At 48.3% G+C, this 24367-nt stretch overlaps 3 protein-coding genes and 1 pseudogene across 9 annotated transcripts in view; 3 read left to right on the forward strand and 1 right to left on the reverse strand.

Annotated features, from left to right (window-relative positions):
• Rnf220 (ring finger protein 220) overlaps positions 1-2740 on the forward strand; it is a 223441-nt gene extending 220701 nt beyond the window's left edge. For all 7 annotated transcript variants that reach the window (XM_035439682.1, XM_027402601.2, XM_027402604.2 and 4 more), the window contains 3 exons: positions 800-908; positions 1042-1116; positions 1787-2740. In XM_035439682.1, the coding sequence (XP_035295573.1) occupies positions 800-908; positions 1042-1116; positions 1787-1858 (256 nt within the window). In that variant the 3' untranslated portion in view covers positions 1859-2740. The remainder of the gene's footprint in view (positions 1-799; positions 909-1041; positions 1117-1786) is intronic.
• A 1104-nt stretch (positions 2741-3844) lies between these two features.
• On the reverse strand, positions 3845-23490 carry Tmem53 (transmembrane protein 53). Its single transcript, XM_027402612.2, has 3 exons — positions 23333-23490; positions 9076-9194; positions 3845-5712 (listed from the first exon to the last, which is right to left on the reverse strand). The coding sequence occupies exons 1-3, from the start codon at positions 23391-23393 to the stop codon at positions 5059-5061; spliced, it is 834 nt and encodes a 277-aa protein (XP_027258413.1). The 5' UTR covers positions 23394-23490; the 3' UTR covers positions 3845-5058.
• Positions 18149-18247, forward strand: LOC113833008 (annotated as a pseudogene).
• Positions 23465-24367, forward strand: part of Armh1 (armadillo like helical domain containing 1) — a 42009-nt gene continuing 41106 nt past the window's right edge. Inside the window, exon 1 of the mRNA XM_027402597.2 lies at positions 23465-23713. The gene's annotated coding sequence lies outside the window, so the exon portion shown is untranslated. The remainder of the gene's footprint in view (positions 23714-24367) is intronic.

Genomic DNA, 24367 nt, shown 5'->3' on the forward strand with positions numbered 1-24367 from the left:
CTGGCTGATCTATTAGAGGTCTCAGGTTCAGCTCACAACTATCTGTACTTCCAGTTCCAAGGCATCTGATGCCCTCTTCCACTCTCCACAGGCACAACATCCCTGCCTGTGGAGATATAAAACTAAATCTTGTTTTAGTTTTTCCAAACAGGGTTTCTCTGTGTAGCCCTGGCTGTCCAAGAACTCACTCAGTAGACCAGGCTGGCCTCAAACTCAGATCCACCTGTCTCAGCCTCCTGAGTGCTGGGATTAAAGATGTGTGCCACCATATCCAAGGTGACTTTTTTTTTTTTTTTTTTAAACATAAGGACCACAGCATGGTTGTTTATAGTGAGAGTGGGAAGGAATGGAGAATGAGGGCCACAGCATGGTGGTAAAAGTGAGAAGGATGCCAGGTGGTGGTGGTGGTAGTAGAGGCAGGTCAAGCCCAGCCTGGTCTACAGAGTTGAGTTACAGAACAGGCTCCAAAGGTACTCAGAGAAATCCTGTCTCTAAAAACCAAAAAAAAAAAAAAAAATGAATCAATGAATGAATAAAAAAGAAAAGTTCTAAGGACTGGAGATTGCAGAGATAACTGGGAAGAGGTGACAGGTTTTGAAAGCTGAGGATGATAATGAAGATAAGGGGTTGGTGATGGTTGCCAAGCGTCTGGCTTAGACATTCACCAGGTAGACATACAGCAGTACTGAGCTTAGGTCTGGCAGATAGAGATGTTAAGAGATGTTAAGAGGTTTCTTGTTTGATTCTGGGTCAAGGGCACCACCTTGCTACCCTACCCCTCTGTGTCTTGTCTTTACAGAATCACTGAAGATTCCGCTGTAACTACATTTGAGGCCCTGAAGGCTCGTGTCAGGGAGCTTGAACGGCAGCTATCTCGGGGGGACCGATACAAATGCCTCATTTGCATGGTGAGTGGGAAGGAATCAAGGCATACTCTTGGTCAGCATCAGTGCCTTATGGGTGTTGGGGGGGGGTCTTGGCTGTATTTGGACTCTCAGAGGTGAGCCTGCTTCAGTGACCCCTTCTCTGCCCACCTCCTAGGACTCATACTCGATGCCCCTAACGTCGATCCAGTGTTGGCATGTGCACTGTGAAGAGTGCTGGCTGCGGACTCTGGTGAGGAATGAGTGGGCAGCTATTAGAGTAACTGCCCAGATGTTCACGTCTGTAGCTGCATCTGCTTGGGGAGTTAAGCCCCCCACCCCACCCCCAGTTTAATACATTGTCTGCACTCTCACTTTGGGTTTATTCAGTTCTCCCCTCCTGGGCTCAATGCATGCTCCCTTCTTCCCAGCCTGAGAAGGCCTGGGTATATCATATGAATTGGTGAGACCCCAGATCAGAAAGAGGCTGCTGGTGGGTAAGCCAGACCAGGGCCTCTGCCCCTCCCCCTCCCATTACTAAGCTCCTTCTGCTCCTGCCCTGTTCCTAGCTCGGGAGCAGCCATTAAAATGTCGCCCGGAGACAGCAATAAAAGGCCCGGACGTGGGCTCTGTGTCCTGATCAAAGGCCGCGTGTAATCTCGTTAGGGCCGAGGCAGCCACAGCTGGACCCAGCCTTGTTCTCATTACCAGGGCTCCTGCTGCGGGGCTGGCCAGGCGGTTTGATCCTGGCGTCTCCCCAACACAGGAGCATGTCTGCCTGCTCAGAGGCAGCCCGTGCATCCCTAAAGAATGAGGTCCCAGCACAAACTGGTGCAGAGACATGGCTGCAGGCCCACTGCTCATGTGCACAAACACGGGTCATGCTGTGTCTAACTGAGCCCTCCCCTTTTTTCTCTCTTTAGGGTGCCAAGAAGCTCTGCCCTCAGTGCAACACCATCACAGCGCCTGGAGACCTGCGGAGGATCTACTTGTGAGCTAGCCATCCAGGCAGGCCTTGCGTTGAGCAACCCCACCTGCCCCAGCCTCTGTGACAGTGAACCCCTCTCCCTTTGTACATAATTGCACACAGGTTCCCCGTGTACATACATGCACATACACACCCAAACACACATATAGGACTCTGGAGCCAGAGTGGAGCAGCCCTTCCTGCTTGCTCCTTCTGAACTTGGGGACCATGCCTCTTTTGGCTCTGTTTCCAGTGTGGGCAGGAAGGTAGGGATGGGGAGTAGCAGGGCAAGGCTCTTGAGATCCATCCCCTAGACTGACAGACAGACATGCAAACACCAGACTGAAGCACATGTAATATAGACTGTGTATGTTTACAATGTTGTGTATAAATGGGACACTTTGCCCTCTACCGCCTCCCCTTTGGTTGTACGATTTTCTTTTTTTTAATGACTCCTGGAAGCAGTGCCCCCTTCGGGGCTGGCTGGGGGCTCGGCCCATCCACCTCTTAAGGTGCCTGCCTTTCCCTCTCCCATGGCCTCCCTCCCCTTTCCCATGTGCTCGGTGTTCAGTGGTGTATGTGTCTTCTCCCAGACACGGGCCATGTGCCCAAGGATATGATCCTCTCCTTAGTCTTAGCTCATGGGGCTCATTATGAGGAGCTGGGGTAGAGTGGAAAATGGGACCGAGCAGAAACAGGCTGCAGTCCGGCTGGCTGAGGGTGCCTGGCTGCCCAGCCTGCTGTTGAGAACAACTCCTGGGAATAGAACGCGGCTACCAGGGGAAGTGCCGCCTCCCTTGCCCTCCTGTGGGCCCTATGGTGTGATGCTGTGTCTGTATATTCTATACAAAGGTACTTGTCCTTTCCCTTTGTAAACTACATTTGACATGGATTAAACCAGTATAAACCAGCTGCTGTCTGTGTGTGAAGGGGCTGTTGGGTAGGTCAGTGACTGAGGCAGTTGTGAGGGTCATGTTGCAGCATTACACTGTGGTGTGTGAAGCCATGCAGGGGTGGGGGGCCCTGGAGCATCCCAGCAGCTGTGGGGGAGAGATCTGGGCTCCTTGCTATTGATGAGTAAGGGGCTCTAGGTTAATTCCTTATCGATGCAAAATCGTCAGCTCATTAATCACAAAATAGGTCAGAGCTTGGGGTACAGAGGGAGGATATAAGCTCTAGTCCCCAACCTAGGGCAGAAGCAGCTACAGACAAGTGAAACAGGCCACCTGAAACGTGCCTGGGATCACCTGCTGAACTTCATGGTGCCCTGTAGCCTGGTATACTTCCTGCCTAGGTCCACAGCCCCGCACTGGCAGTGAACTGAATGGACACCTAGGCAGATGCTTAAAGGTACAGGTGAGTACCACCATAGACATGACTTGAAGAAAGGAGGATAGACTCAAGGGCCAGGACACAGATTCCTTGACACGTTTTCACAGCAAGAGCCACCTCCCACCTCAAATCCCTGCCTTAGATACCTACTCATACAGAAACCAGGTCTGGTTGGCAGCTCCTGCCTCCCTTTGCACCCAGCAAAGAAGACAAGACCTTGTTGTAACCCAGCAAAGGTCCCTCATGGCCCTCATGCCCTGTGCTTGGTGGCACCAAATATTTAGAGCGTAGCGTCTAGGGTTTGAAATCAAGACTACATGGCTTCCACTGTGAAGTAGCAAACCTGATGATGCCTCGGAAAAGGTAACCGCTTCAGTGGTTCGTTCTAGGAAGCCAGACTTCTTTTACGTCTCTACTCTCCCCTTCCTTGCCTTGGACTTAGTGAGTCCTTGGCAGCTGCTTAGCCCCACCCCAGGGGCCAAGTACTCTTTAATAGGGAGGGCATGTTCAACACAGGGCAGGCATTCTACCAAAGCATGTCTTAAGCTGTCTCACGGCACAGGCAACACTGCCACCTGTTGGCCATGGCTAGGAATGCAGCCACATCTCCACGGAATCAGGAAAGTACCTGAGAAGCAGAGGAGGTTTGATGCCCTGCTAATAGGCCTTTGGAGACTAGGGGTATATCACATCTTCCTCTTTATTAATACACAGCCATCAAATTCCTTCAATTCAACGGCTCCCTAACAAAGTGTGTGGCATCAGGCAGACTCCAAATACCCAAATCCTCAGACATCTGATGTCTGACCACAAGGTTAGTGACAACTTCTCCAAGTGACAGGCCACGTGGGGACAGTGCTTAATGTGTAGCTTTGTCCTTCAAGAGACAGCTCTGCTCCCCAGCCTCTCTCTCTACTTAAGGTACCTTCCATCCAAGAAATGAAAACTCAAGCCAGGCATGGTGGCATATGCCTGTAATCCCAGTACCTGGGAGGTGGAGATGGGAAGATCAGGAATTCAAAGTCATCCTCAGCTACATAGATTGAGGCAGCCTAGGCTACATCAATCACACATGCACATGCACACGCGCACACACACACACACACACACACACACACACACACACACACACACACGCACGCACACCCCTACCTAAACTCAGTTCTTGGAACAAGAATAAAACTTCAGTTATCCAAGATGATTACATTCTAAATCATGCAAAGTAACTAAGAAGGGGGATCTGCTATGCATTCTGTACACATAGTACTGTGTACCCATAGTTAACAATGGGGCCATTGACTGCACATCTGGAATGTTGTTAAGAGGTCCTATGTGAAGGGTTCTTACACAATCCAGGTGTGTGCAGCTGCACTTATGTGCAAATGCATGTGGGGGCCAGAGGTCCACCCAGGGTGGCTCTCAGGCACCATTCACCTCGCCCATTGAGACAGGCCCTGTCACTGGCCTGGGGTTCACCACTAGGCTGCGCCAGTTGGCTGGAAAGCCTCCAGTCACCTGACTATCTCCACCTCCCCAGAGGTGGGATTTTAAGTGTGTGCCACCGTGCCTGGCTTTTTTTTTTTTTTTTTTTTTTTTTTTTTTTATGTGAGTTCTGGGTTTGAACTCATGACTGTACAGCCAGCACTTTACCACTTTGTTTTCAAAACAAGTCTGGGGTTTAGCCTCAAGCCATTCACCCAACACACAAACTATTAACCTTTTACAGCCCAAACACCGTAAGAACATTGCACTTGTCCAAATAACTGCAAGGCTGCCCAATGGAAACTTGCCTTGGCACCCCCATCCCAGGGTCTGAGGGAGCAGCCATGCCAGCAGTCCTTCAGGACAGATGTAGGTTGAAGGGAGGTGCCCGGCGTTTATTTCTGAAGCAGGACCTCAGCACTGGACACAGTTTTGCATGAAGTCGACACACAGACTTGTATAGTAAGTAGGATAGTCACGGAGGTGGCTGACATGCGCCGATGACACAAAGTCCACCGAGCGCACCAGGACCTGGTGAGCCAGGCGTTCCTCTACCATACGTTCCACATCCCTGGCTGAGACTACCTCATCAGCTCTGGAGTAGAGGTAGAGCTCAGGCCAGTGGGAGCCTGAGTCCTGCAGCCTGTCATAGAAGTGGGTGTGGAAGAGGGCAGTGAACGGGGAAAGCAGGAAGTGCAACAGGACTACCACCAAGGCAAAAGCCACTAGGAGCAACAGGCGCAGCACAGTAGGCCGGCGCTCCAGGATGATTGCCAGGGCCCTCAGGGCCCCTACTAGGTTGCTATCACCAGGACCACTGTCAAACACGGTGCCCACCACATGCAGGTGGCGGAAGCGCTGATGGGTCTGGAGGAGCTCCAGCACGTAGCGGTAGAGCATGACGCCGCCATTACTGAAGACATGGAAGAGCAGAGGCTCCCTCTCAATCTCGTAGTCAAAGAGGAGCTCGAGCAACTTCTGGGCCATCACACGAAGGGAGGGGATGCCCAAGGATTCAGAGAAGAAGACCATGTGCCAGGGAGCCGTGTATCGGATCACAATGCAGCCCTGGAGAGACGAGAGGGACCAGGTCAGTCCCAGGATACGGTGGGTGGTGGGCACAAGTTAGTCAAAGGAGCCCAGTAGCTCTAATTTTCACAGTTCTGTTGTAGCTAGCTCACCAGCTGCAGATTCAGGAGTGGAGGCACACTCGAGGCCTGCTGTTTTGTTGTCGGTGGTAGAGTTTTTGTTTGTGTTTTTTTGAGACAGGGTTTCTCTGTGTAGCCCTGGCTGTTCTGGAACTAGCTCTTGTAGACCAGGCTGGCCTTGAACTCACAGAGATCCGCCTGCCCCTGCCTCCCGAGTGCTGGGATTTTAGGCGTGCTCACGGCCTGTTTTTGAACACCCTGCTTCATGCTGTCCATGCCTCCTCAGCCTGGGATGGTATTTGAAGCCTGGAGCTGACAGCATGCTTTGGAAACATGTGATCCAGCCAGAAGAAAATCTCTTCACTCTAGTTCCCTCTATGGCGTCCTCCTGACCAACCCAACCCTACAACTTGTGTAATTAAGGCCTTGGGACTTGGATATACCACGGTGTGGCTACTTTGCATCCCCATGAGACAGAGAAAGCATGCAGGCCCCATCCTTAACCACCAGAGGGTGCTTCTGAGCCAGATCTACACAGCGGTCCTGTCCTCTTCCCTGTTGCAGTGCCCTGAAAACAAGAGTCCACACTGTTTGGTTTGGGGGTCTGACCTTTAATTATATCTGGTACTTAGGATCACTTCTCACACTCACCTTGAAATTCCAAACCAGAAGGAAAGAGAGAAGGAGGGAGGGAGGGTAGTAGGGAGGGGACTAGAAACAAAATAAAAGAAATTCCAAATCCAGAAAACATTGTTGCTCTTAATCCAAACATCTAGGCCCAAGCTCACTTTCAGCTTCCATACCCTTATTGCCTGTGTCAAGTGTACCTCTAACCCTCTGTACAGGTCCCCTTGAAGGCCACATGGAGAAGGCACCAAATACTACCCTGTCTGGGCCTTAGCCCCTCTTATTAATTTGTTCTAGAGACAAAGAAGTCTCTCTGTCAGGGGGCCCTGAGTTGGGCAGGCTTTGGGGTCAGACAGGTCTGCACTTAATTTTTGGCCCCGCCACTTATTAACTTTCTGGGCAAAGAGTAATTTATTTCTTCTTTCTCTGTCTCTGTCCCCATCTATAATTGGGATGACACTCACTTCAAAAGGTTATGGTAGAAGTTAAATGAAAAAAAAAACGTATCTCAAGTGACAAAAACAGCACCTGTCACAAAGTGAATCCTCACAGCAATAACAAGGGGAGAAGTGTATGGCCACAGTTCTCCGATGACCCAAGCAGGAAAGGCCAGCCATGGTCACCAGCCATAGACCCCTGAGCTTCCAGCCATGGAGGTGCTAAAAACTCTGGAGGGGGTGCCTGAGTTTGCCCACACTCCCAAATGGTTGTCTAATGGAGGCTTTTTAGCCCCCATTGCTACTCCCCAACTCCAGCAGCAGGCGGAACTACACACTTGTACATATATTCCCTTACAGCCCGGTCTTCAGTAAGTCAAAAGCAAGGACCTTTTTAAGTCACAAGAAAGAATACATAGTTAAGGAACAAGAGAATGACCTGCAGTGTGTGATCCTGGATTGGACTCTGGGGTTGGACAAACCAGCTGTATAAGATGCTTTGGGAACATACTACTTGGGTATCCATACATGGACTGGATAAAATGAACTATGCAACGAACATGTAATGATCATGGACATGCAACAAAAACTTACTAACAGGACAAGATGGGGTCCGTGGTCTAAAAGGTACACAGAGAAAACCTAGGTGGATGCACCCCTTACAGGGGAAGCTGAGGGGATAGCTAGATGGCATTATAAGGAGGTGTTATTTTCCTTCAAATAAAAAAAAAAAGTGGGAGTTTTAGACTGGAAAACTTTTTTCTTCACACCCATCTTCTCTTTGCTAGGGGTAAAGGCAGCCCTTCCTCTCCGAGGCTGCCCCGGCAGCTGCCCTGCTAGCCCAGCCCCTGTTCCCTGGGACCTTCCACCACTTTCTTCCTCACACTTTCTGCCCACATAACAGCCTTACTCTCTGAAAAGCCACCTTCCCAAAGACTCTCCTATGGACCGGCATGCCTTCTAAGGTTTTCTTGTAGAAGTCTTTTCCTGTAGAAGTCTTTTCATTAAGTCTGTGTTCCTCATGGCTTCCCTAAACGATTTTTGCTATCTCCTCACATTTCTAGTGTCTCATCACCCTAGAACCTATCTTTAATGTTCCACCCTCTTTAATGTTCCTGTCTCAAAAGCACAACTCTTTACCCAGAAAGTGCCCCAGCCTAGACTCTGACATGACCCTATTTATGCCTCCTTATCCTACTCCTGATCTCTGCAGAGCTACCATTAACCACTAACCTACCATTCTTCCTCCCACTAGCTCTACAACCCATCACCAGGCCCCAGGCTCCTCTGCACTGGACTTACAGAAATTCCCTCTAAACTACTTCTGGCTTCCAGTGCCAGTGCTTCCAATCCTTCCTCCTCCACTCTGCAGCAGCAAAGGGCTCCCCCGAGCCCTTTGTGTGTGTATGTGGTTTTTCGAGGCAGGGTTTCTCTGTGTAGCCCTGGCTGTCCTAGAACTTGCTCTGTAGATCAGGATGGAACCACAGATCCATTTACCTCTGCTTCCCAAGCGCTTGGCTTTAAGGCATGTGCCACCGATGAGCTTTCTTACTAGCAAACCTAACTTTACAATCCCACCTAATCCTCTGAGGACCAGGCCCTGGTGTCACTCTAAACACATACACTTTGTCTCCTTGATTTGTACCCCCTCCTGAAGGCTGCTTTGAGGAGATCAGGTGTAAAAGGGGGTTTTCTACACTGTACTCCAACCCCCCTGGGACCCTTGCTAGTTACAACTTCCACATCCACATTTTAGAGCCGCCTAAGAAGCATGACTCTTCTCTAAGAAACCCTCTGACCCTGGGAATGGGGAGGAAAGGTGCTGTCACTCCGAAGTTCTCCTGGTCAGAAAAGGAGGAGATCCTAGAAAACTATGCCTGGTGCACACTGTCCCAGCTCCTGCCATCCAAAAAGGCATGATTCAGGATGTGGGGTGAGAACTTACGTCACAAACTAGAGAACAAACACATCTAGGCCCTGGGGGAAGAAGAAATGGGTAACAGGACTGAAGCAGCTGCATGAGGGCATGGTATAATGCTGTCCAAGTCCTGTGAGGTCGCTGTCTTCCTCACAGGTCGCTGGCACTGCTCTAGGGCGCCACACAGGTGGTCAACCTTTGCTCCATCCCAAAGGTGAAGCAGCCAAGTTTAATGTTCCCCACAAAGCAGCAGAGTAGCAGAGGCCCACATCCTGGGTGAGCACTTGCCCACAGTACTCACCCTTTTGTGATAGATGGCGCTATACTTGGCCAGGTTCTTGTCCCTGCAGCCTCCCCAGCCCAAGAGAATCACCACAGGCAGTCGCTTCCTGGCCTTCTTCCCATCATGGCAGGGGTTCTCTGAAATATAGATGGGGAGTGTCAACACCAGAGGCAGGATTGGGGTTCTGACCAATCTAGAGCTGTGGGCAGGCGGCTCTTGCCCCATCCCTCTGGCCAGCTGTCTTTTCGTAGACCTTTGTGGAGGTGCCATGGCATCACTGGGAACACCCACATTTAGTAACTCAAATCCCCAGAAAATGAAGTGAATGCCCTTTCCAGACAGCATCAACTTCCAGCCCAGGGAACCATGACCTGTGGGCTAAATCAGACTGTTTTCCTTTCATTTTAAAACATTACATTGATTTCTTTGTGTGGGAAGGGTTAGGGGTGCCAGAGTGTTTGGAGGTCAGGGAATGACCTTCAGAGTTGGTTCTCTGACAGAAGCACTGGGTTTGAACTCAGTCCTCAGGTTTGAACAGCAGCTACATTACCCATGAGACACCTTCCCAGCTCCAAAAAATGGTTTGTTTTTTGTTTATTTTACATTGCTGGAAATCAAACTGAGGGCTCCACAGTGCTCTATCACTGAGCTACCTCAAGACCAGGCTTTCTTTTCTTTTCTGAGACAGTCTTACTATAGCCCCGGTTGGCCTAGAACTCGCTATATAGATCAGGCTGGCCTCAAACTCACAGAAATCCATGTGGTTCCACCTCCTGAGATTAAAGGCATGCACCACCATGCCAGGCCCCACTCTTTTACATTTTTTAATGGGTAGAAAAAAATCAGTGTGGTGACACATACCTATAATCTAGCCCGAGGGAAGCTGAGGCAGGGGGCCTGAATGGCAGAGAGCAGCCTGGGCTACATGGGAAACCACAGTCTTTAAGAAATCACAATACAATCATATGACATTTTAATGCCTGTGTATATAGCTGGGCATGGTGGCACATGCCTTTAATCCCAACACCCAGGAGACAAGCACATGGATCTTTGGGAGTTGAGGCTAGCATGGTCTACATAGCAAGTTCTAGGACAGCCAGAGCTACATAGAGAAACCCTGTCTCAAATAAATAAATAAATAAATAGTGGGTGGTAGTGGCACACACCTTTAATCCCAGCACTGGGGAAGCAGAGGCAGGTGCATCTCTGTGAGTTCAAGGCCAGTCTTGTTTACAAAGCAAGTTCCAGGACAGCCAGGGCTAGCAGAGAAACCCTGCCTTGAGAAACCAAAACTAACAAATAAATAAATAAATCTGTAAATCTACAAAAAGCCCTATTTGATGTCTGGAACTGTAGATCAGTGGCAATCAGCTTGCCTGGCACAAATACAGCTGTGGATTCACTTTCTATCACATGGGTGTGCATTCAGGGGCCTGGAGATGTAGCTCATTTAGCAGAGTGCTGGCCTAACATGTAAAGCTGTGGGTTCAGTCCCCAACACCATAAACCCAGCATGGCAGAGTCCATGCCTGCTATCTCAGCACTTGGGAAGTGAACCAGAAGGGATCAGGAGTTCAGGGTCATCCTTGCTTACATAATGAGTTTGAGACTAGCCTTTGCAACATGAGACCCTGTCAATAAAGAGTTACATTGGAACACAGCCATTCTTACCCAGTTTAGCTAGTGTCTATGGCTACCTTCAGATGAACACAGCACAGACGAGTGGCTACAAAAGAGATGGCTCACAAAGCCTTAAACACCACTGTCTCTTTACAGAAAAGGTTGGCTAGCCTCTGTTCTAATCTATGAATGCATGGAGGGAAAAGATCTTAAGAGAACTAGAAGTGTTTAGGGCAAAGCTCAGCTGATACAATGCTTGCCTCACATGTTCAAGGCCCTGGGTTCGACCCACAGAACCACACTAGGCATGGTGGTGCATATCTATAATGCTAGCTCTCCAGAGGCTGGCCGATCAGAAGTTCAAGCTTGTCCTCAGCTACAAAGTAAAGTCAAGGTTCAAAGCCAGCCTGGGGTACATGAGACACCCATCTCGAAAAAATAAAAATAAAATAAGAGAACAAAAGACCTGGGTAAAACAACTTAAGCAGGCACAGGAGACTGACTGGCCACACCTCCCCTGCTGTCAAGAGACTGTATTCATGGAACTTTAGCCCCTATAACAGCATGGGGGCAGGTATGCTGTGTAGTCCCTGCTCCCCAGTCTGAGAACCCCACCCCTGTTAGCCCCACCCACAGCTGGAAGCATGCCTCCTTCAGTGATATACTTAGGAGTTCAAGCTGTCAATCTGAAGAGGCCTCCCTAAAACCATGTCCCACCTACCCCGCAAGGTGAGTGCCATCCCCAATGCATGCATTTGCACAAGGACTGTCTGTAGCTAGACAGCCGGCCTCTAAAAAGGGCTGGCGCGTATGCACCCTTCCAAGGACCAAGCCACTTGGCTATGCTCATCCGACACCTGAAATTTATTGATGCTGGTGGTGACCTGGCAACAGTAAATTTCAAGGCTAGTTAGAAGATGGTAAATATAAATCACTAACCTTTGGACAAAAGGAAGACAACAATTTCCTGTGGAAATTAATGTGATTGAAAAGTTCAATGTTCCTGCTCTCCGGTAGCGGTGACTCTGGCCTTCAGAGATTAACTGCGCGCACCCGCAGGGCTCTAGGCAAGATGGAACAGCAGCTGCCAGCCCCTCGGTCCCTTGCTGACACCTGCCATCCCTTCCAGGCTTACCAACTCAGGTGGCTCCAAACACTCACAGCCTTTCTTGTCCCTGGGCCCCTCTATCTTCCACCAGGGTGGCACCTCAGGACCTGTGCTGTGTGGGTGGGGAGCAGCCCAGCCTTGCCCACCACAAGCTCAGGCAGCTTCAGGCTCCTGGGTTAACCAACAGCTACCCATTCCCACCCACTGGATGAATCTCTGAGGTGCAGCCACTGGATTTCATATCCACCAGTGGCCACACGACAAGGCCAGCCCCTCACAAACAGAAAGGGCATCCCTTTCTTTCCTTCTTTCTTTCTTTGTTTTGTTTTTCGAGTCAAGGTTCCTCTGTGTAACAGCCCTAGCTGTACTAGAACTCACTTTGTAGACCAGGCTGGCTTCAAACTCACAGAGATCCGCCTGCCTGTGCCTCCTGAGTACTGGGATTAAAGGTGTGCACCACCACTACCTGGCCAGAAAGGGCATCTCTCTTCTTTTTTTTTTTTTAAATTGTATTTATTTATATTTTATGTATGAGTGCTCTGTATGTATACCTGCATGCTAGAAGAGGTCATCTATCCTATTGTAGATGGTTGTGAGCCACCATGTGGTTGCTGGGAATTGAACTCAGGACCTCTGGAAGAGCAGCCAGTGCTCTTAACTGCTGAGCCAACACTCCAGCCTCAGAAAGGACATTTCTAAACAGAGATTTGACCAGGCTCTGCAGAGCTTCCAAACTGCCCTTCCAACACTGAGCCCTTCTGCTCAGCTCTGGAGTGAGATCTGTTAGGTTCCTTAGGAGATGACTCTCAAGATGTGCGTCTCTATGAGGGCACAGTGCCCTGGACATCCTGCCCATTCCCAGAGCCCAAGCACTCCCTTCCAAGAACCAGTCTCTACTCTCCAGCGTCTGTACCCAACATGCTCTTCACCAGGGCCGGGGAGTGCACACTCCCCTCTGGAGTTCACATTTGCTTCTGCTTCTCTGTGGCACTGAGAATGGAACCCAGCGCCATGCGCATGGTAGGCAAGCAATTTAGCACTAGGCTTTACCCACCATTGTCCCTTTGGATTCTATACATGAAAATTCTATAAAGAAACCTTTAAAATATGGTTTGGAAAGTGCTAGTGACCAAAAAAGTCTGCGTGAGGAAGTCACACTCCCTGCAGTGGCCTCAAAGGTCCAGTGGGGACATGCAGGGTAGACAGAGGGCATGGGCAGGGCAGGGCTGAGTTAAGCCATCTGGGCCACAGCAAGCATCCTGGTGCTGGGACCCTGGAGGACAGAGAGCAATGGACAGAAGAGCAGCAAAGAGTGGGACTGGGGCTTGAATCCACTGAATTGGGAGGTTTATTCCATAGCAATGCAATGTAACGGGAAAGTGGCATGGTCCAATCTGTTACTGATTAATGTAGACTTACACAACTGTTTCATGTCTGTCACTCTCCCCTAACCCAGCGGCTCTGCAATGCAGGAAGTACATCTACCTCATTTATCACCACATGCCCAGTGGACAGTACCATGCTGGCCCGCACAGGAACTCGGCAGTTACATAATTATCACACCCCACCCCAATCATCAGACTAGTTAGGGGTACCCACCAACACCACACTCTCCTCATAATGCACTGACAGTGTTTGCTAGAGAAGCTAGGCTGCTACAGCAAGGCAAGAGATGGTGATGGTCTAAACAAGGACAGTGGGGGAAAGAATGAGAGAAGCCAGGTAGTAGTGGGGCACACCCTTAGTCCCAGCACTCAGGAGGCAGAGATAAGTGGATTTCTATGAGTTCGAGACCAGCTTGGTCTACAAAGTGAGTTCGAGGACAGCTAGGGCTTTTACACAGAAAATCCTGTCTCAAAAAAAAAATAACAAAAAAGAACAAGAGAAGGAAGTATCAGGGAAAAAGTCACAGGCTTGGAATGGTGTCACACACTAGCACTCTGAAGGTTGAGAGTTCTAGGCAATCCTGGTCTACACAGCAAGAAAAAGAAAGCAGATTCATGATAATTTTGAAACATGTGAAATTTCAGTATGTCACATACCTCAATATAAGAATTAAAACTAGGGGCTGGAGAGATAGGTCAGTGGTTAAGAGCACTGTCTGCTCTTCCAGAGGACCTGAGTTCAATTCCCAGCACACACATGGCAGCTCACAACCGTCTGCAACTCCAGTTCCAGGGGATCCAATGTCCCCTCTTCTGACCTCTGTGGGCAGCAGGCATGCACATGGTGCACAGACAAACATGTAGGCAAAACATTCATACACATAAAACCGATCCTTTTAGAAAGGAGATCATCTCGTGATCTTAACTAAGCAACCATTATAGGCCATGACACCAACACCACAGAAAACAAATGAAACAGATAAGCTAAAATCTCAACGTTTGCACTTATTTATTTATTTTTATTTTATGTGTATGAATGTTTTGCCTGCATGTATATACTATGTGTGTTCCTGGTGCTTACTGAGGCCAGAAGAAGGAGCTGGATCCCCTGGAACTAGATTAAGACGGTTATGAGCCTCCAGGTGGGCAGCAGATACAGAAGGCTTCTGCAAAGGCAACAAGTGCTCTTAACCTATAGGCCACCTCTCCAGACCCAAATTTTATACTTTAAAGGGCACTTTGAGAAAGAGAGAAAGAAAGAGGGGGAAAAAAACCTCACCTCTGATATGGCACTTATATTCAGAACACACTGAATAAAACTCTTATAATCTAAAACCAAAACAAATAACCCAGGTGTGGGTCTCTCTCTCTCTCTCTCTCTCTCTCTCTCTCTCTGTGTGTGTGTGTGTGTGTGTGTGTGTGTGTGTGTGTGTGTGTGTGTGTGTGTGTGTGTGTGTGTGTGCATCTGCCAGATGGGGGAGGGAGCAAAGAAAGAGAAATATTATATATGTATATGTATATGAGTGAGCATGCTATACGTATGTGTGGTGTGTGTGCACCCTTATATGGGCATGAGCACCCATACACACATGGGGAAACCAGAGGAGGACATTTAGTGTCTTTCTCTGTCACTCTCTACCTTGTTCTCTGATGTAGAGCTTCTTCCAGAGCCTACAGCCAAGCTAGCAGAGTCCCAGTGATCCTCCTGTCTCCACTGCTCCCCCAGCGTGGGTGTAACAGGAGAGAGAGAGAGAGTGTGTGTGTGTGTGTGTGTGTGTGTGGCCATCCCCAGCTTTTTACATGGGTGCTGGCATCAAAGCTCAGATCCTCATGCTTGCACAGCAAAAGCTTGTAGTCACTGACGATGACTACAATGAAACACCTTCATAGTCATTAGGAGAATGGAAGTCAAAACGACAAGGAAACATCACTTTATGCTTATGAGAAGAGCTATAATCAAAAAGTCAGAGGATCACCAACCCTGGTAGGGGAAGCCAACACTTCACACTCCTGGTAGAAAGGGAAAAAGGTACAATCACTTTGAACAACAGTTTGGCAGCTCCCACAGGTCTGAAACGTATTGCAACCCCAGCAGTTTTGAGGTAGAAGCAGGAGACCTGTAAGTTCAAGCACAACCTGGGTTGCCAAGCACATTTCAAGTCAGCCTGGCAGACACAGCAATACTGTGCTGGCTGGACTTATGTCAACTTAACACAGCTTGAGTCACCTGAAAGGAGGGAGCTTCAACTGAGAAAATGCTCCGTAAAATCCAGTTTTAGGACATTTTCCTAATGGGGAGGGTCCAGCCTATTTTGGGTGTGCCACCCCTGGGCTGGTGGTCCTGGATTCTACAAGAAAGCAGGCTGAGCAAGCCATGGGGAGCAAGCCAGTAAGCAGCACTCTCCATGGCTTCTGCATCAGCTCCTGCTTCCAGGTTCCTGTCCTGTATGAATTTCTGTCCTGACTTTCCTCCAATGACAAACAGTGCTGTGGAACCTTAAGCCAAGTAAACCCTTTCCTCCCCAAGCTGCTTTGGTCATGGTGTTTCATCACAGCAGTGGTAACCCTAACGACGACTACCTCAAAACAACAAAAATTAAGCACAGAGTCACCTGTGACCCAATAATTCACTCCTAAGCTTATGCCCATAGGAACTGAAAACAATGGTCCATGCAACAATTTGGATGTGACTTTCACAGTAGTATTGATCACACTATGGGAAAGGTGGGCATCCATACAATGGGATACTATTCAATCATAGAAAAGACTAAAAAAGTACTACCCAGACTGCAGTATAGATGAGCTTTAAAAACACCATGCTAACCGGGCAGTGGTGGCATACACCTTTAATCCCAGCACTCAGGAGGCAGGGGCAGGTGGATCTCTATTGAGTTCGAGGCCCACCTGGTTTACAGAACTACACAAAGAAACCCTGTCTCGAAAAACAAAAACAAAAAAAACAAACAAAAAACCCCACCATGATAAGTGAAAGGAGAAAAGGGTCACGTATCAGATGATTCCATCTATATAAAACAGCAGAAAAGGTAAGTCCATAGACAGAAGGCAGATCTGTGGTTGTCAGCAGGTGGAAGGAAGGGTCGGGAGAGACCACCAATGAGTCCAAGATCTCTTTTTCAATGTAAAAATTTCTAGAATTGGATCATACTGATGTTTTCACAACTCTGGTTATAGTAAAAAAAAAAAAAAAAACACACGAATTGGCCATATAGTAAAAAAAAGAAGCATTTTATGATACGTGAATTATATCTCAATACAATTTTTAAAATGGTAACTGAAAAAGCTGCAAAATGTCATCACAAAACAACATCATCTAAATGTACACACAACTATTCCATACATGGAAAAATCATCAAATCTTAATGGCTAATCTCTGTGAAATTAGAGCCAATTTCTTTTTTGAGACAGGGTCTCATGGTCTTGAACTTACTGCATAGTCAGGATGCCTTGAGCTCTGGCCCTCTTGCCTCTCCTCCCTAAGCAAGGGATTACAGATGTGCACCACCACAGCTGGCTTAGAATCTTTTTAGCCCATTTTCTAAAACAAATATTGGGCTAGGGTGCAGCTCAGGGATAGAACTTACCTATCCTGTGTAAGATCCTGAGATACTACAAAAACAAAAAGAGATTTCAAGGCAGAGTGTATCAATTTTGCAAGGAAAGTTACAACACCATTTCAAAACTACAATAGGGAAGACAGTCCCATCAAAGCAACCAAGCCAGCTGGTTAAGGATACCCAGAAGCCCTTGGGAATGAAGAAGCATTCTTTTTTACCTGACACTACTTGAGCATGCTACAAAATAACTCAATCCCAGGCTGCCTGTCGTCTGTCAAGGAATAACGGGATGCTGGAAACACAAGAATTACAAATATGTCTGCTGTTCAGCAAGCAGTTCAAGTCATAAACTAAGGCATAAATTAGATTGCGTGTGTCCCAGGGGCATGAGAGAAGATGGAGAGGGCTGACATGACACAGGCTGTTTTGAATGGGAGGCAAGAATCAAAGCATAAGAAACCTATGTGTTTTTAAAATGTAAACGAGAAAAGGATTCCCCATTTTCCCTAACCCCCAGAAATCCTGTCTAGAGTCTCATTGCTCCTATGTTTAACCCAAATTATTTTAAATTTAGATTTTAAAATAACATAGCAGAATTGCATTCCATGTAAGAATGCACAACATACACTACAAAGTAGAAAATAAAAACCAAATAAAATCGGAATCTTACTCTTTGTCATCTGCTTTCTTCCATTCAGCAATATATTGTGACCATCTCCTGTCAGGGTATGTATGTATGTATGTATGTATGTGTGTGTGTGTATATATATATGTATATATATATATATATATATATATATGTATGTATGTATAATTTAAGCCATTATTTTCGGTGGCTGCAGAGCAGCTGTGGAATGTTTTCATAATTTATGGTGACCAATCTCCCATTATCAAACATGATGTTGCTCCCAATTTGAGGCTGTAATAAAAATACGTCAATGGACACCCTTTCTTTGTGTACAGCCCTCACTGTGGCATTGTATTCTGGCAGCCCTTCCTCGTGCCAGCCAAAATCTTCACATTCACAAGTAAGGAATTCACAAGTACTCCATTCTGAAGTAAGGCTCTCAGGTTGAAAAAGTATTACTTGGAGCGAGATATTTCACATCCTCCATCTTGTCCATCCCTCATCTGCAAAACCTGATTAAGGGTACCCCTCCTGCCAGGGTGACAGTGAGGATCAAAAACACAATGAAAGGAGGCCCCAGGGGGCTGGCACGAGGGTGAGGCACAGCGTGGTCAACAGCAGAAGATTACAAATGCAAAAGGCACACTGAGTCTAGACCTCAAAGGCAGGGCCTGAAACAGAAGCAGGCATTCAGCAGGCCCTTGGGAAAAAGTTTTAATTGCCCTGTTCATGGATGGAAGAAAAGGCATGAGAATTTGAAAATAAATGAAATCTGTGCTTCAGCATCACACTAAAATTGGAACAATTACAGAGAAGGTTAGCATGGCCCCTGCACAAAGTTGCCATGCAATACATGAAGCATTCAGTGGGGTTTGGTTTGGTTTGGTTTTTTGGTGTTTTTGAGACGGTTTCTCTGTGTAGCCCTGGCTGACCTGGAACTCTCTCTGTAGACCAGGCTGGCCTTGAACTCAGAGATCCACCTGCCTCTGCCTCCTCTGTGCTAGGATTATCACCATACGCCTTCACGCCTGGCTACTTCCTGAGGTTCTTAACTCCACTATCAAAGCTTTCCTCCTTTAGACCCCTGCAGCCACTCTGCTCCTCCTTCTCCTCCAGTGCCTTCACTTCAGCACTTTTGCTGATCACCATGGACCTGTCAGTCCTCACTCAAAACGGGCCCCTCATGATGGTGGGGACCCAGCACTGCTTCCTGGTGCCAGCAAAAGCTGTTTGAATTTAAAGATACGGCTACATTTCTTTGACCCTTGCCAGTGGCAGGCAAAAGAGAAAGCTCACAATAGTCTGGAACCCCTCAAGTCACCTTAGGTGGCTGCCTTGAGGCCTTCTGGTGACTCAAAGAGTGACAGCCCTGTCTTCAACGTTTCTATGAATTTTGTCGGGTCAGCGAGGTGCTGAAAGATCAAATCCAAGATACCCATGTTAGGCACACCAGTCTGCCCCACAAAGCTCAGAGCTCTGAATGACTCCAGCCCATCGCCACACAGTGAGCAATAGCTGTCAAAGTTAACCTCACTGTCAAATGACTGCAGTGCTTGGCTCTGTGGCTTTGATTTCCTCTTCGGGGAAAGGGTAAGGCAATTCCAAAAACTAATTATGACTGACCATCCTGAACACTTCCTCACTGAACAGTAACCACAAAGGAAGGGCAATTTCTGCCCTGGGTCTTCAGATGAGAGGCATTCTGTGCATTCAGGCCAACCTGCAGAGGAGCTCTCTACAGAGGAGAGGTTAATAGGTTCAGAGACCACAGTGCATGGGAGAGGATTGGGGCTAGGGTGAGGGTTGGGGTTGTGGTTAGGGTGAAGGTTAGGGTTGGAGTCAGGGTGAGGATTAGGTTTGGGGTTAGGGTGAGGGTTAGGAGTTGGGTTAGAGTTAGGATTGGGTTAGAGTTAGGTTTGGGCTAGGGTTAGGGTTAGGGTTAGGATTAGATTTGGAGCTAGGGTTAGGGCTAGGGTTAGGTGTAGGGTTATGGATGGGATTAGGGTTTGTGTTGTAGTTAGGATTTGGGTTAGGTTGGGTTGGAGCTATGGTTAGGGTAGGTTAGCGTTAAGGTTAAAGTAGGAGCTAGGGTTAGAATTATGGTTAGGATCAGAGTTTGAGCTAGGGTATGGTTTTAGTTAGGTTAGAATTAGCTTTGGGGTTAGTTTGAAGTGAAGATTTGGATTAGGGTTGGAATCAGATTTTTGATTGGGCTTGGGGTTAGGGTTAGGTTTAGGGTTGGCACTAATTTTGGGTTAGGGTTAGGCCTTTAGTTAGATTAGGTCCATAGTTATAATTAGGGTTGAAGATAGTGTTAGTGCTGGGGTTAAGTTTGGAGTTAGTGAAGCGGTCTATGACCTCTAGATGAGCTCTGGGGCAGTACTCTGAGAGGGAAGAAGAAGAAACAACTTAAGAGCCCTCAAGGTACTTCACTGTGGTGGGAAGATTGAAAGAAGTAGGCTTAGGCTTAGGGTTAGGGTTAGGGTTAGGGTTAGAGTTGGAGTTAGTGTGAGCATTAATGTTAGGGTTATGCTCTTCCAGAAACAGATGGAAGCAGATGCAGAAATCCACAACTAACCATTGGGCCAAGCTCCTGGAGTACAATCGAAGTGAAGGAGGAGCAATACTATGAACAAAGAAGTCAAGACCGCGATGGGAAACCCACAGAATCAGCTGACCTGAGCTACTGAGACATCACTGACTCTGGTCTGACAAATGGGGAACCTGCATAAGACCAAACTAGACTCCTTAATATAGGTGACAATGGTGTGACTGGGACAATATATGAGGCTACTGACAGTGGGTCCAAGATCTAACTCTAATGCACAAACTGACTTAGTGGAGCCCATTCTGTACCTTGCTCAGCCTAGACACAGGGGTGTGGAGGGTGGGGAAGTGCCTTGGCCCTGCCTCAACGAGGTAATAGGACAGACAGGCTTCCTAGGGGAGGCCTTACCCTCTCTGAGCAGAAGATGGGAGGGGGCATAGGGGAGAAGTGGGAAGAGAGGAGGGAGGGGAAACTGAGATTGGAATGTAAAAATTAATAAATTAAAAAATATTTTTAAAATGCTAGGGATATGGTTATGGTTGGAATTAGGATTAGGGTTAGGGTTGGGGTTAGGGTTAGGGTTGCAGTTGGGTTTACAGTTAGAGAAGAAGTCCCTGACCTCCAGTTTAGCTCTGGTGCATGAACTTTCAGAGAGAAGCAGAAGAATAACTAAAAGTCTTTACAGTATTTCATCATAGAATGAAGACTGGAGGAAGCAAGAGAGCTATCCATGAGGGCTAGAGTTATGGCAAGGGTTGGGTTAGGTTTAGGGAGCTAGGGTTTGTTTTGGGGTTATGTTTGTGTTTAAGGTTTGGGTTAGGGTTAGAATTGTTTTAGGGTTTGCATTAGGGTTGGGGTTAGGTTTGTGTTTAGGGTTTGGGTTGGTGTTAGCATTTGGATAGTGCTGAAATTAGTTTTAGGGTTGGTGTTAGGGTTTGGGTTATGGTTGGATTTAGGGTTAGGGTTAGGGTTGGGGTGTAGGCTGGTGTTGGGGCTGGGTTTCGGGATGCAGTCCATGACCTCTAACTTAGCCTGGCTCATGCACAACTGAAAGCCCTGGAAGTACTTCCTCTTGGAGGAAAGACTCAAGGAAGCAGGGAAGCTGTGCCTTAGGGAGGAAGAGAGCTTGCTTTCTAGATGGTATTCACAGAATTGTGAAACCACTGTTTCCTCATTCCCTCTCCAGAAAACCCACAGCTCTCTGCAGGGTGCCTTACAGGAATCTCTAGATGCACCAACAACTAACCCTTGGAAGGGACACAGCAAATGCCAAACTGAGCAAAAACAACATGAAGGCTGATGTGGTTCAAGAACAGGAAGTGCTTTCTAACAATTCCTCCATAGGCCCTGGTGTCTGGGAGGAAGCATCCTGCCAACACAATGTCCTGCTAAGGGCTGCAAGGTAAATCAGCCCCTCAGATGTCTTCTGGGTCTGAGCCCCACCCTCCAGCAACGAGGGGAAGTACATGGGAGGAGGAGCATGGACAGAGAAACCACTCAGTTCCAGGCACACACATACAGCATCTACCCTGTTGAACTCCACAGTCTTAGAGGGCTGTTATTATCATTTCCATCTGACACAGGAGAAATACATGACTCAGAAAGATTCAATGATCTGCTAAAGCCAGGAGTAGCATTGCATGCCTTTAATCCCAACACTTGGGAGGCAGAGGCAGGAAGATCTCTGTAAGATCAAGGCCAGCCTGGTCTACATAATGAGTTCCAGAATGGTGAGAACTACTTAGAGAACCCCTGTCTCCATCATCATCACCATCGTCTACCAAAGCCAGTTCCAGTGGCACATGCCTAGAATTCTAGCTACTACAAAAGATTGAACAGTACTTGTAATTTCAAGCTTATTTGGGCAGTAGAGTTCGTTTAAGGACAGTCAACAGAGTGAGGCTGTCAAAAAAGGAGGGTTGAGCTGGTGAGATGGTTCAGCCAGTAAAAAGCATTTGCTGCTAAACCATGTGACCTGAGTTAGATCTCCAGATCCGAAGGGCACAGGAAGAGAAACAACTGTCCCTGCCTTGTGCACATATGCTATGGTGTGCATGCACACACACAAACAAATAAATATGTAATCAATTTTAATAAGGGCTGAGCATGGCATAGTGGTAAAGCACTTGCCTTAGCATGCATTAGGCCCTGGGTTCAATCCGCCAGGCCTGCCAAAATAAATAATAAAATCTTGCCAAAGACAGAGAGCTAGTAAGAGGTAGGGCAGAATGCAAACCAAAACTGTCTCTACCCACCTGGGCAGAGAGAATCCCTGCCCTCCTGGTCATGCGGAAGGGAGTGCCAGCCCTTTGCAGCTAATGGCTCTGCAAGGCTAGCAACATTAACAGACTTCATCTCATGCTAAAGTCAAAATCCTTTCACAGCAAAAGCCCAATGACCCAACTCTAGGGACAAACGGATAGTGCCAGCCATTCATGCTTTGGGAGCTGAGAGGCTGCTGCCCTGTTCTAAACTCCCAGGACAGGGACACACACTAGGACCAGACAGGCCTGCGAAGGCTGTTGAAGGAAGCGAAGTTTTATGGTGAGCTGGACAAGTGAGGGTTAGTGGACTGGAAACACTATTCCAAATAGACCAAAGAGCAGAAGCAGAGACCAACCTGTACTCCAGGCCTCCTCTGCCACCGTTTCCAACAGGGACAACCTTCCATTCTCTGGTCCAACAAACAACTTACACTGCTTTACAAGCTACTAATCTCGTGAAGCCTCCCACACATCCTTCTTAGTGATATGAATATAGGGGGTAAACGCTGTTAATTCTAAGTGCCAACTACTGAATTCATTTCCATCAGGACCTATGCCAAGTCCTTTACACAAATAATCTCGGTTGTGCAACCAGCAATTTTTCCTCATTTTTGCAGAGAGGGAAAAACTGAAATTCAGAGTTGAAAGTCTACTGAAGGTTATCCAATTACTAAAGGCAGGAAGGAGATAGGATTTCCACAGAGTTCAAGCCGGCCTAATAGACGGTTCTGTTAACTACTACCAAGGATCGTGGAGAAGCGGCGGACTCGGCATGCTGAGCCCCTGGGCTTTTGGGGACCAGAGGCTCCCCAAGGACTCCATTCGTTCTGGAAAATGAAGGGTAGGCCTAGCCACACTAGGCGATGAGGGGCGAGAAATGGGGAGCCCGATCCAAGACAAAAGAATTAGAGTGAACCTCGAGAGGCCTCCAGCCACAAAGGGAAGCAGAACACGGGACTTTGAGAATCTGGTGTGGAACAGAAAGACCCTCAGTCGACTGGGGGGCGGGGCGAATGGGCGGGGCTCTGCGCGCCCCTCAAGCACCATCCGGCCCTGCGGACCCCGGAGGGGGCGGGCCACGAGAGGGCGGGGCCACGGGGCAGGCGGGGCGTTGCTGCTGGGCTACCTCCCCAACCCCCCTCCATACTCTGGCTCCAGCAGGGCTGATCCGGGATCTCGATGCTGTAATCCAGCTCGGCCGAGGCCATGGTGAAGGTGCGGGCCGTCAGCACGGGCCTCCTGCCGGAACTCCTGCAGTTTCACCTCGCCTGGACCGGACGCCGCCGGGCCACGCCCACCCCTCCCGCCCACGCCCGGCGATGCCCAATCCCCGAGCCGCGTTCTGTGACCTCCCTCCTAGCAACCACCGAGTCGCTCGGCGCCTCCGGACTCACCCACTAGCCAGGCCCTAGCAACCACGCTCCGCCCCTCCTGTCTTCCGCCCACAGCAATTGGCTGACTCTCTTGATCTAGATCAAGTATTGGTCAGCGGGCGGTGCTCCTGGAGCGTCCCCACCCTCCTGTGAAGGTAAGAGTAGGTTGGGGAGTTGAAGTATTATGGGCATCTCAGAATTTTGTCTTCTCGTACCTGGGAGAAAACTTGGGCTTGCCCCTCTAACTACGTCTACCTCCATCACCAGCCTCAGCTCACGGGTTGGAGGCAGAAAAACGAAAAAAACAGCCTAAGGCGGCGCGTGCCGACCGGCTGTCCCACTGGTGGCAGACTGGTTGCCTGGCTGGGAAGGGGTCTCCAGGTAATGACTTAAGGAATGCCCTTTCATGGGTGAGTCCAACTGGGTTAGACGGGTACAGCTTTCTTGCACTTAGTATTTACTGATCAGCTGTATGTGCCAGAGACTGGACAACGTACAAATCTTTGGGTGCTAGTGAGTGCCGGCCTTTGGTTCAGCGGTTCTCAGTCTGTGGGTCACGACCCCTCTTATCAGATATTTGCATCATGATTCATAACAGAAGTAAATTTGCCCTTATGAAGTAGCAACGAAATAATTTTATGATTAGGGATCACCACAGCATTAGGAACTGTATGAAAGGGCCTCAGCATTAGGAAGGTTGGGAACCACTGCAATGGTCCTTATGGTCTTAATGCGACAGAGGAAAGAACCGTGCTTGAACCACTTCTAATCCGATGGGAAGGACAAATACTTCATAAGAGTGAGTGCTG

Source organism: Cricetulus griseus, chromosome 2 (assembly GCF_003668045.3).
Source record: "Cricetulus griseus strain 17A/GY chromosome 2, alternate assembly CriGri-PICRH-1.0, whole genome shotgun sequence".
In the NCBI taxonomy this organism is placed as follows: Eukaryota; Metazoa; Chordata; class Mammalia; order Rodentia; family Cricetidae; genus Cricetulus; species Cricetulus griseus.

Bases quoted from the DNA above. Each gene is read 5' to 3' on its own strand.
- Tmem53 (XM_027402612.2), bottom strand. From the start codon at position 23,393: ATGGCCTCGGCCGAGCTGGATTACAGCATCGAGATCCCGGATCAGCCC. The intron at 9,195-23,332 runs GTATGGAGGGGG...TCTATATTTCAG, and splicing joins TCAGCCCTGCTGGAGCCAGA to AGAACCCCTGCCATGATGGG. The intron at 5,713-9,075 runs GTGAGTACTGTG...TCGTCTCTCCAG, and splicing joins GCGCCATCTATCACAAAAGG to GGCTGCATTGTGATCCGATA.